The sequence below is a fragment of the Aspergillus luchuensis genome, chromosome 8 (assembly GCF_016861625.1).
Source record: "Aspergillus luchuensis IFO 4308 DNA, chromosome 8, nearly complete sequence".
Classification (NCBI taxonomy): Eukaryota; Fungi; Ascomycota; class Eurotiomycetes; order Eurotiales; family Aspergillaceae; genus Aspergillus; species Aspergillus luchuensis.
In genome coordinates this window covers 2,123,339-2,135,193 of record NC_054856.1, presented here as the reverse complement: position 1 = coordinate 2,135,193, position 11,855 = coordinate 2,123,339, and the positions used below count along the sequence as shown (strand labels likewise).

The following is an 11,855-nucleotide window of genomic DNA, read 5'->3' as shown; positions in this document are numbered from 1 at the left end:
ATTCTCATTCTTCTACTGTCAATCTTAAGCATCATTGCTATAGCCAGTATGAGCCCGCCATACGGTCCAGCCGACTATACAACCCAGAGCCAAACTAGTGTAGATCATCTGTTACAAATGTACCATATCTCTACCCAAGCCCAGGCAAGCATCAATCTCCTCTAAACAATCTCCACCGTAGCAATTTCACCCCCCTCAAAGATAGGACACGACCTGCTATCCGTACCTGCTAGCAATCTATCCCACAGACCAACGCCCCTTCTCTCAAAAGCACCTGGTTTGTGCGTCGATGGCACTAATATGAGGAACCACGTTTCCGGGCCCATCCTCTGATTCCGTTCAGACACCCAAGAAAATAACCGGAGGCAGTAATATGATTCGTCTGCATTGTGCACCTCCGGCTTATCGAGGGTCACACTTACCTTCTGTCCATCTGAGCACTGCACGAAGGTATAATATCGGACTTCGTCTTCATAAATGACTTGCCCTTTCTGCTTTTCTGGTAGTTCCTCAAGGCGTATCAATTTTACTGGCGCAAAGGCGCTCGTCAAAACAATAGAACCGTCTGTAACAGCACTCATAGAGTCCTCCAGTAGCTCATGTTGACAGTGAACTCGCTCGACGATGCACTGATCAACGGCCACGGGCTCATATTTCCATATCTCCAAGGGAAGGTCAAATCGATAGGTGACAGGTCTTCCCACAGATGCCCACGACCAGGTCGGAATATAGTATGCAGCTTCATTCGCGTTCACGGTCCCGCTTTCCGGTATCTCCGCACCTTCATTAGGGGGCTCAACCTCCCACGACAGATCAAACGGAATCTCTTTCTTCCAAAGACCAGCCAGATACTCAACCGCTGCTTCGGACCCTTGCCGCATATGATTCCCCACCATTTTCGCCAGGCCAGAAATAGCTCGTAACCGGTCATGCTTCTTAGTGAGTGACCTGTGGGAATAATCCGAGACAAGATCTCTCCATCTCTGGTATGGTGCCTGGTGAGGCTCAAGCCATAACCGTGAGCCCAGCGAAGACCGATGCCACTCTGGATATCCTTGTCTCTCGGATCGGACTTTCGTCTTCAGGATTTCGGTTTTGATGGAAGCCCCGAGCTTGCCGTAATCGAGCGTCGTGTGTCGTGGTACTTGGGGTGCCACTGCGTGTCCGCATTCACAGAGCTGGCGACAGAGGCACTCCCAGATCATTTCGTTGCCATCGTAGCAGAGTCTGCGGTTCGGTAGGACGGATTCTTGTAAGCACCATCCTCTTGTATCGAGAGATGATCGGTCTCGATATGATCTGGGGTAGAACTTTCCGGGGCGTATTAACAGGTCCAAAGGAGGGGCGGTGTCGGGGCGGGTAGTGCAAAGGAGTTGTTGCCAAGTAGGATCACCGAAGCGCTGTTTGCCGAGGAATCGCATTTTGCATGAATTGGGTTCCATGACTGAGATGGTAAGGTACGAGTTGAGATAGATATCGTGCATTGCAGATGCATCGTGTAACCAGGAAATTCGATCATCTTGGACGATGCACAGAGAGTCGACCCATAGATTAGGTATCTCAAGGCTTCGGCAGACAGTAATGGCATCTTGAAGGGCGAGTGGTAACGTGGTGAGTTCGATAGCTTGATAGTGCGACTCCAGGTTATGGGTTGTTGTGGTCAAGACTTGATCAAGATCCTTTCCCCAGCAGTAGCTAAGGCATGCGTAGCGTACCGGCTCGACAGGTTCGAAGAGGAATGGCTCGCGTATCCCATTCAACGAGCCGACATTGATAAGACGCCGCGGTTTGTAATCAGGGTTCGGGGGCTTACAAGCTTCGTCATGCTCGTCACAGTATGACAACCAGTGACGAGCTCGTTCAAAAGCTGCTGGTGAGCCTGAATCATGCGTCACCTCAAGAGACTGAGCGAGAAATTTCCCCGTATATTCGGGGCTCTTGCCAGTATGCCAATCGAAAAATTGCGCTTCGTAACGTGCAGTGGCAGCACGTTTGAGAAAGTGGAAGGTTGTAGGTTGGTCCAAGTCAGCATCTTCCCTTCCTTCGGGCTGCTGCAGATGCAGGGTAAATTGAGGTACTATAGTAAACCAGTCGTCCTCTGATTTCGCCCGCTGGTAGTCAACTAGACCGAGGTAAGCGTTCTTTTTTACCCAGCCCGGCTTGACAGCTTCAATGACTTGCAACACCAGATTACAGTCTAAACAGATAGACGCATTGATCAGAAAGGTTGCAATGGGGGTATTCTCGATTCCGATATAATCCGCCCTTTTCCGCAGAACCACGTGTGGACAAGTCTGGTTTGGGTCTGCATCTGGATCAGAGGTAAAAGACATTTTCGGTAATACACCTGAGCTTGGGGCTCCTAGGGTAGGATTAGGATTAGCAGTAGCACCTACTGAAAATTGATTGACAGCATCAGTGCCCGCTGCCCCGCTCCAACAGAAGATTTTCTCATCACGCCAGTCGGGCGTTAAGCGATAAACACGAGACAAGCCACTCTGCTCAGCCTCATCCTCTTCTTGGTCAAGGTCAGCAAAGCGACGAGGGTCCTAGTCATCCGGGACAGGATGAATAGGCCGTCTATGGGATTCATCATGACCTATCTCCATAAGAACCATATCATTGAACTCCAGGCTTGTTATAGTCTGCGGGGAAGGAGGCCCTCGCCCAATTGCAGCAAATGCTAAGATGAAGATGATGCCTGACATATGGTGCCTGAGAGACGCTTATATCATGTGATCTCGGCTATGGTGATCTAACCCAGTTGGGTTGAATTGTTCCATACTCAGTTAGTGTCAGCCTCAAACGGATGAGGCTTTTCCGCATGATTCAATGATAAGAAACCCAACAAAATAATCAAACAGCCAAGGAATACAGACCCAGCACTTATACCTAGCTGTGCAGCATAAAGTAGAACAACATGATTCAATACGAGCCCCAATGTAACCTCAGACTCTGGCTAAATCCTCCGGCCAATCGGATTCCCTACAATCAAACTTGGGATTCGCCGGACTCTCGGCAACCCTAACCTCTACCAGTAAAGGCTAATCCTACCCCCACCCGAGATTCGCATGGCTTGGACCCCTGAAATATAGTCCCTTCATGTGCCTGAATATGGAGCTCGTTATTCGTCTTGCAGGGTCTTCGAGCCTTGGCCTTGGGGCTGCCAAGCGGGCGGCGGAGTGTGCCCCGTGGTTCCTTGATTTGGGCGTAAATGTGATTTCCACTTAATAAAAGCAAGGCCCTGCATCGATGAGGAATCCCAGTCAACAGACCGAATGTAGAGAATTGCCGAAAGGTAGATGTGTCTGATCTCACTTCATCACAATGCCATCAAGTTCTTTGCGCCTCGCCATCACGTTGGCGCTGTCCATCTGCAGCAGTGCCCTATCGAGCCAGAGAGATGATTCATCCGTGGTTCCCTTTCCTTTTGACCATCTTGAGGATGTTCATGTTGTCAAGCGGGACAGCCTCAAGACATTAGAAGCTCCGCTAGTGATATATGTCAGTCTGCCATTTCAATCTCCATACATATCACCACCTCGACAACCCTAACAATCAACAGGGCGACAGCTACTGGATGAATGCCTCGATCGGAACACCTCCGCAGTCACTAAGTTTCCTGCTTGATCTTACGCGCTCAAGAGTCGAGCCCGCATACACCCTCGATGAGGACTACACCTGTTCCGACGATGAACTCTGCTCGGAATTCGGCTTCTACAAACCTACCGATTCATCCACCTATCAGCACCTCACCTACACACAGAAACACGATGCAGGCGTCGACTACACCTACTCCGATACCATAACACTTGGAGACCACGCAGCTGACCAGGTCCCACTGGACATGTACCTTTTGTCCTACACTTCTTGTCAGTTCCTCCCCTCTTCCATGCCACTCATAGCCCATCAACTAACACTCAAGTAGACAGCACCCTCGGCCTCTCCTCCGTCAACACCAGCTTTCCCTACATCCTCGTTGACCGCGGCCTGTCCACCTCCCCCTCCTTCAGCCTAATCGGCGACAATGGCAACACCACCACCCCCAGCATTATCTTCGGAGGCATCAACACCTCCAAATTCAACGGGCCCCTACAAGCCTTCTCCTTTGCCGACCACACCATTACCAACAACCCATTTGTTACTCTCGAAGCCGACTCCATCCAACTAACTACCAATACCAACGACACTTCAACCTACCCCATCCCCTCCTCGACCCCCATGATGCTCAGGACCGACGAACTAATCACCTACCTCCCCAACTCAACCGTCCAATCCCTCTACAACGACCTGAACATAACCACAGACGGCGTAATTTCCAGTTCAAGATTCTACGGCGTCGTCCCCTGCTCCCGCCAGGATACTGAATTTCACACGATCTCCCTGATCATTGGAAATATGACCTTCTCTGTAGGCTGGGATGAGCTCTTCGTCCCCTGGACGCGTGACGGACTGTGCAAGTTCGGTATCCAGGCCCAGGAGTCAGATTACAGGACCCATGCAGAGTTGGGTGTTCCCTTTGTGAGAAGGATGTATGTCGCTGTGGATTATAATAATCAGTTTGTTGGGGTTGCGACGCTGAAAGATGATGATGATCAGGATGAGGGTGAAGATGAGGTTGTGGAAATTGGCACTGGAACAGCGTTGCCTAGTGCTGTCGGGGATTGGCCGGCCAGTGTTACGGCGTATACTCCTGCAGCTTCGACGGGGACGGCTGCTGCCACGTTGACATTTACGACGGCGACGTCGAGTGGTGGAGGTGTGGTGCCGACGGGTCTATCAGAGATGGGGAGGGCGTTGTTGGTGCCCGGAGTGTTGGGAATGGCTGTTTTGCAGGCTGTCTAGATATCACGGCGTGGTGAGAGGGGTTTATATATCAAATAATTTTTTGTTATCGGTTTTATTGTACTCAGTACTTGGTCGAAGTGAATAATTAGAGTATGTAGATTATTGGGTTCTGTATACACATGTTTGGCATATAAACAATTGATGTACTGCTTGCGGGATTTTCGTAAACTTATTAGCCGGACAGCATTAGCATCTACCCCTCCATGTCTCTAAATCTTCCACACTAATTAGTAGTGTATAGTACTGATGGTATCTAAATTATCATTTCTATAACCACATTACACTTCAAATATACCCATACTGTACGGAGGTGTGTTTCAAAAGTCATTGACATGACCTGTCACATTACAGAGTCTTGGCTGTAATGCATAGTAACAGACGCATGCACAACCTTTCACGTGATACATAACTTTTATCACGTGAATGGTTATACAGGACTTAAGCATCACGTGTGTGTATAAAGAAAGTTTGTGTATGGTCATGTGATGCACAAGGTATTAGGTATTTCCGCAAAATTACTAGCGCTGCTAATGACTATTGAAACACACCTCCGTATACAACACAGCCCTCCAAGTCACCTGACAAAGCGGTGAACAGTGCCAAAACCCACTGACCGCCGGGATTCGATCGGGATTCCGGGGGATTCCCGACATTCACAGTAGCCTCAAATGTAGACGATTTCCGCCCGGAATTGGTTCTTGGCGCAGCCTTGAACATACGAATTGGACCAATCATTGGATTTCTTTCCCTGAGGGCGCGCTTTTTAGATACTACTGCATCATGTTATCATCGGAGTTGCGTTCACATAGATATCAAGTCCGATTCATTTTGTGCAGCCGTTGGCAAGACGGGAGGGACATAAGTACCCTGCTAGGGGTACAGTCTGGCAGTAAGGTAAAAGTGATAGCACCTTAGCATTCAAGTGAACAAAAGTTACCCAAATCAAGATGCTTGACCTCTCACCTCCATCCACAACTCCCAGTCTGTCTGACGACAACTCCAACACTACAAGCAGTCGAAAGACCCGTAACAGCTGCGACGCTTGTGCCAAGTCCAAGTTGCGCTGTGGAAAGCAACATCCTCGATGTGAACGTTGTGTGATGAGGAATCAAGCTTGCACTTACGGACTTGCTCGACCAAAAGGACGGCCACGACTCTCTCATCGCTCGCCTAGTATTTCTCCCCCTTGCTCAACAGGTCTAGACCTGAACATACTCTCTACGCTCTACGATCCTGAACCGACATCAGAAATCCATCTAAATTGCTTCTCAGAAGATACATTCACATCTACGGCAAATCTCATCTCTCCTGACATCAAACATCTGGGTGACTGGCAATTCTTGGACCACGAGCTTAACCTTCCATTTGACATCACTGCACCTCAGCCAGCGCAGTCTGACTATCCGATGGACTCAACACTTGGTGTCACTTCACCTTCGCAACAACCCTCGTCCGCAACTCTTCGTGGCCCGATTAACTCCTCCAGGGAACCTCCTTCCTGCACCAGCTTGATCTTGGACACACTCAGATCACTATTCCTTCCGCTTGATTTTTGTTTTCGACATCTGACTGCACCTCGATCGGCCAACCTTGACACAGCCTTAAAAATCAGCAATGACGCAATTGACAATCTTACTGTGGTACTAGAGTGTGACTGCTCCGTGGAACCTTTTTTCTCTACGTTGGTGGCCGAAGTTATAATCAAGATCCTTGGTTGGTATGACCTGATCGTTGAAGACAGCAAGTACATTGGTTCGGATTCGGGATATCCACTTCTCATATTGGATCCAATCAAAATAGGAAATTTTGAACCGAGAAAGGGTGATTCTAGACGGATGGTGCTCCAGGTGGTGCTGAAAGAATTGGACAGGGTACAAACGCTGGTGGGCAGTTTTGCTGACCGATACTGTCACCCCAATGAGCTCATATATGAGGAAGAAAATTCGGTTGGTCCCGCCTTAGAGGCAGCGTTGCGGGGAAGACTGAATACAATCAGAAGCCAGGCGATGCAGAGAATGGCTGGTTAGGGTGACTTTGGTTGCTTAGCGAGTGCATATGGGTTGTCATCCGTGCTACCCCGTACAATTTTGTACATAGGAGATAATGAACCAACGAAACATAATAGGGCTTTGTAATTGTCGCAATCTTAGCAATCGTAAAATGTTGATCTTGGCGCGTTCCGGCTTGCCGGTGGTGACCAATTCCAGGGCTTATGAACATGCGTGCAGGTCATAGGCAGTGGCAGAACCTTAGTGTACATAACTCCAGTGACCGCATATTCGAGCAGTAGCCCCTCTGTAGAGAATGCAATTTTACTTTGACCTGAATTATCCACTCTCATTCTGGTTCACAGTGTTCAGCATATCTGTTAACCAGTCATTATCCCCCATCAGTGGCAAATCATCCGATGATATAGGCTGGATATTGAGAAGAGTCTGGTCAAGGATTGGTGGGACTGGATCGACCAGAGATGACCCTATAGGATCAGTATTCAGCCTCGTTTCCCACCCCACGTGGACAGCATGATATGTCTGAGCTATTGTAGAGAAGATATCCGCTTCAGGACCTCCATCCACACCATTAATGGTTGAAACTAGACTCATGTGACTGACGATGGTGTCCAAAATCTTCAAGATATCGGCCGTTCGTCGAACATTGCCCGTATCCCAAAGCGGACTCTCCAGAGTTGAGAGCTGGAAGAGAGTTGCCAGATTTTGGACCATTTGAGCAAATACGGCGAATGGGAAACCAATGTATTCCCCAGGCGGTATGCTCAAAAAAACGTCGAACCATGACTTTGTGGCGTCAAGACAACCGTACAGGTAGTCGAGATGCTCGTACATCACATTAACAGTTGATGAAATGGCACCGTTCGGGAGTGCAGACTCATAGAGACTCAACGAAGTATTGTAATGATGCAAAAGAACGATTTCTAGCCAATATGAGTAATGGAAGCCGGATGTAGTGTATGTATTCTTGAACACTGACTATATCCCTTGGAGTGAGAGCCGTGTCTTCTCATAATTTCCTGGAGGCGTGACTGCAGCTGTGTCTGCATTGGGCGGAGATAAACGGAAGGCGACGGTCGCATCGACTCAACGCCTGATAAACCTCCATACCTGCTACCCAGATTTAGTCCGTCCGTGACTAATTGAAGTCGAACTTGCTGCACAAGAATACCATCATTGGCACACTCTTGCTGCTCTTCAAGAAGGCGAAGACAGTCCTCCAAGTGAGGTGTCCAACGCAAAGAGTCACTCTGCTGAAGGAAGGTCGCGATACTGAATGAGGTTAGTACAACATTTATTATGATTAGACGGGGTCATGGGGAGTCATTACGTCGATGTCAGTAGAAAGCACCCCAGAACAGCCCTGCGCTCCTCCATAACCTGGCGCGGGGGTGCCGTACGGTTCTCGTGAGGCTCTGGATGAACGCACAGCAACATGTGCTTTCCTTTCGCCTCTGGATTGAATAGACCCATCTCGTAGACTATACCCATTGCTAACTGTGCAAATACATAGATGTTGGCTTTGTTGTAGACTTGCTGATTGGACCTTGACACCGCATGTCAGCCGACAGGCAGTGTCCGTGATGACTGACTACATACCAACCAAGATATAACAAAATCCCTTGTAGCATATCAAGTTCACGGCATGAATATTCATGCACCAATCTCTGCGCTACCGTGTGTTTGATGCGATCAAAGAGAATGCGACGTTGTGCGCTGCTTTTAGACGCGATAGCCATGATACAAAGCCAGGTAAATGGTTTATCACGACGAAGTTTCTCTGCAGTAGTGCCTGACGGGACATACAGGCAGGGAAAGTACGGTAGCATCTTAGTGAGAAATATAGTAAAATATTCCTCTGCCTGGATGCCTGTCGGCTCCATGGCATGCTCGGCCGATGCGCCGGTGGATAACGAGCCTCCGCCGTCCGACAGGCTAGCTTCTGGCGTCGACTCTGTGTCATTTGTTCGACGAGTATCAACTGAGTTGAGCCCCGAGCTGCTCATGGAGATGTCAGATCGGCCTGGTGGCGACGCAGCATTACTGCTGGCGGACTTCTGGTTTTCAGGTAATTGCGCCAGCTCTCTGAGTAAAGTTGTAGAAGCATTTCCGGGGTGTACGCCAGCTCGGAGCAGCGCAACCAGATCCTCTATCTTATTCTCCAGCCGGTTCGTCTTCGATATATTCTTAGATACGGCTGATCTTCGTTTGGTCGAGCGACGGGTAGTAGCAGGCTGGCGGCATTCCTTGTCCAGGCGTTGGCATCTATGAATTTGTTATGATGGCAACTAAACCGGTACGCAACATACGCACCTCTGGCATTTCTCGCTTGCTTTGGAGTAGATGCACTTGCACTTGGCCTGTGAGCAATCTACGCAGGAGCGACCGTAGGGAGCGGCATAGGTGTCGTGCTGCGGGGAATTGTCCCTGGTGTCGCTCGAGTCCGCAGCTGTACTGCGGTCAGTCGAGGCCATTGACCGGCTGCAACGCGCTCCACAAAGCGTTGCTCCTCACTGCGCAAGAGAGTCAGCAATCACATAGGGTAACAAAGCAAGGTAATGGGAGACATTAGGAAAGTCAGTGAGATTGAATAAGTGAGAGAGTGAGAAAGCGCAAAGGAGGGCCGTGTGCCCAGGCGCTAGTGGATGACGCTAGCGCCTTGAATATCAGGCATCTATTTTCAATGTGAGACAGATAAAAGCGGGCTTCTTGCAGTCCAAGGCTTCGAAGTAGTGGCTAGTCAGTCCTGTATTGTGATGCTGAGTTCTTAGAAGGAAGAAAAGGCGTCCATCATTCGTCATTATCAATACAAGTATCGCAGAATCACCATTCAGCATAGGCCACAGATCTGCTACAGTTAAGTTTCAGATCCATAAAAGAATAGAAAAGTTCATAAAGACAGGATCTATCCATTATACCACATACTCTATGTCTAACGGGACCTCACTGGGTGCTTGTCATCTGTGTAACACCATCGCGCCAGTAGCTTAAGCCTTATTCTGGACGTGTTTGCTCATGGCCCGAATCTGGTGGCCATAGCGGTAGAGTAAGAATGGCACAGGAGCCATGATGGTAGCCAAGATACCCACCATGGTGAGCACCCAGTGTGGAGTCATATGTTGGTACATCGGCACGGATGCGGGTAGTAACGCGCCCGAGATAACGTATCGGCTGAACGAAACGAAGGCGAGGGCGGAACCGGCATAGGTTGTGTACACGAAACAGATGTAGAGGTACGTCGCAGTGAAGATGGTGACGAGAGAGTAGCCGAAAACGAACGTGCTAAGAATTGGTGACCAGATGCTGACACCGGGCTGTGTTCTGCTGTCAGTAATGTTGGGGTTGCGCAGAGCGAGCCAGTGACGACTTACATAGCAAGTCCATCCCATCCAGAACAAGGAGATTGGCATTAAAATCGAGCCCCCAACCATTGCCCAATAGAGCGATACCTCCGCCTGTAGGGCTTTTCCTTCGGCTGCAGCCCTAGCCGCCGCCTGCTTGGTCCAACGATAGAGGATCGGTATGAGCACGAGGGCAACGGCGTCTCCCGCCAGCATGGACACGAAGATGACGTAAGTGAGGGAGGTGGAGATTCCGTAAGTGTCGGAGAAGATGAAGGGAAACCCGTTCAGAAAGGTGAACAATACAATGTATAAGAGGACCAGGTAGAAGGAGAAAACCAGGATGATTGGCTCCGTGTAAGTCATCTGAAATGGACGGTAGACATTGACAAGAAGACGACGACCGAGAGAGCTGGCAGATGCATACTCATCGACCTGGTAGCGACAATCCCCTGTCTCATCTCGAAGATGTTTGGCTCTCCATTGCAGTAGCAACGGGCCGTAGGTTTCTGGCTGGAATTTGGCCACGAATATGAGGACTGCTCCGGCGATGATGAGTGAGATCCAGTCAACCCAGATGAATGCAGATTTTGGAATATAAGCTCCAATTATAGGGCCAAGGATAGGCCCAGAGTACGACGCCAAAGTTACAAATGGTAGGCTAAACGTGAGCTCGAGAGGGCTCCAAAGATCACCCACCGTGCCACCCGCAACGGTCATCGGGGCGGCACCAAAGAAACCGGTTAGAAAGCGAAAGACAATAGCAGCTCCGTAATTAGGAGCTAGTGCCTTTCCCATGACGAAGAGCATGAAAATAGCCAAATTGGTGAAGTAAACAAAATTGCGGCCAAAGGTTTCCGAAATAGGACCGACAAACAGCGAGCCAAAGCCCACGCCTATTAGATACATACCTGCTCGGGAAAAACTTATCAGCCTGGCATTTTTGAGCGTTCATAAGGTCGACTTACCGGTGGTCATCGACCCCGCAATTGCACCCACGCCATAGTGTTCATTAAAGGCATCAGAAATCGGAGCGTCTATGGTACCGGGTATGGTAATGGCCAAGGCGATCAGACAGGTTGCTACCGTGCAGAACCATTTCTTGGGGCGGCTCCAGTTTTGGGGATTGTGAGGGTCGCCGCCTTTCCAGCCAACCAAAAAGGTAACAGAGCCATTTTGCTCGTCCGGACGGGAGATTTGCACCCCAGGAAGAAGGGCGGATGCCTTCTCTTCGGAGGTCGATATTCCCGAAGAGCTGTCGGAGTGGGAGTGAACCCTGGCGATGTCCGCCCTCACGGCATCTCGGAGACTGATATACTGACGCAAAGTTGCCATAGCGTTACACAGGTCCTTGGGAACCAGGTTGCAGCAAGGTAGAAGATGGAATGAATTTGCTTGAGCCAAACATGATGGCGGGCAGTGGTCGCAAGGTAATATATACCTACGGCCATATTCTGTACATCACTCATAATAGTTAGGGTGCAGAAAAGTCACCGATACATAGAGATTATTGATGATGATGATTGTTAAGGGAGCTATGCACTCAACTCGGGCTTATACAAGTCAAGGTGAAGCTCAATCTAATCTGCGGGTAGAATCATCCCGAGTGGATCGGCGGTTCGGACACATTCCATGGCTCTGATTGGCCACCAGCGAC

The 11,855-nt window shown here is 49.5% G+C and overlaps 4 protein-coding genes across 4 annotated transcripts; 1 reads left to right on the top strand and 3 right to left on the bottom strand.

Moving 5' to 3' along the window:
- Positions 1–161: 161 nt before the first annotated feature.
- AKAW2_80763S (HET domain-containing protein) lies at positions 162–2,333 on the bottom strand (the record flags this gene model as incomplete). Its single annotated transcript, XM_041681819.1, has 1 exon — positions 162–2,333. The coding sequence occupies one exon, from the start codon at positions 2,331–2,333 to the stop codon at positions 162–164; it is 2,172 nt and encodes a 723-aa protein (XP_041548724.1).
- A 994-nt stretch (positions 2,334–3,327) lies between these two features.
- AKAW2_80762A (uncharacterized protein) lies at positions 3,328–4,845 on the top strand (the record flags this gene model as incomplete). The annotated part of the gene is made up of 3 exons (XM_041681818.1): positions 3,328–3,504; positions 3,566–3,872; positions 3,929–4,845. The coding sequence occupies 3 exons, from the start codon at positions 3,328–3,330 to the stop codon at positions 4,843–4,845; spliced, it is 1,401 nt and encodes a 466-aa protein (XP_041548723.1).
- Positions 4,846–7,175: 2,330 nt separating this feature from the next.
- Positions 7,176–9,331, bottom strand: AKAW2_80761S (uncharacterized protein; the record flags this gene model as incomplete). The annotated part of the gene is made up of 5 exons (XM_041681817.1): positions 7,176–7,780; positions 7,837–8,129; positions 8,188–8,403; positions 8,457–9,122; positions 9,171–9,331. The coding sequence occupies 5 exons, from the start codon at positions 9,329–9,331 to the stop codon at positions 7,176–7,178; spliced, it is 1,941 nt and encodes a 646-aa protein (XP_041548722.1).
- Positions 9,332–9,844: 513 nt separating this feature from the next.
- Positions 9,845–11,533, bottom strand: AKAW2_80760S (uncharacterized protein; the record flags this gene model as incomplete). Its single annotated transcript, XM_041681816.1, has 3 exons — positions 9,845–10,171; positions 10,229–11,109; positions 11,167–11,533. 3 exons carry the CDS (start codon positions 11,531–11,533, stop codon positions 9,845–9,847), a joined length of 1,575 nt encoding a protein of 524 aa, XP_041548721.1.
- Between the last annotated feature and the right edge of the window lie 322 nt (positions 11,534–11,855).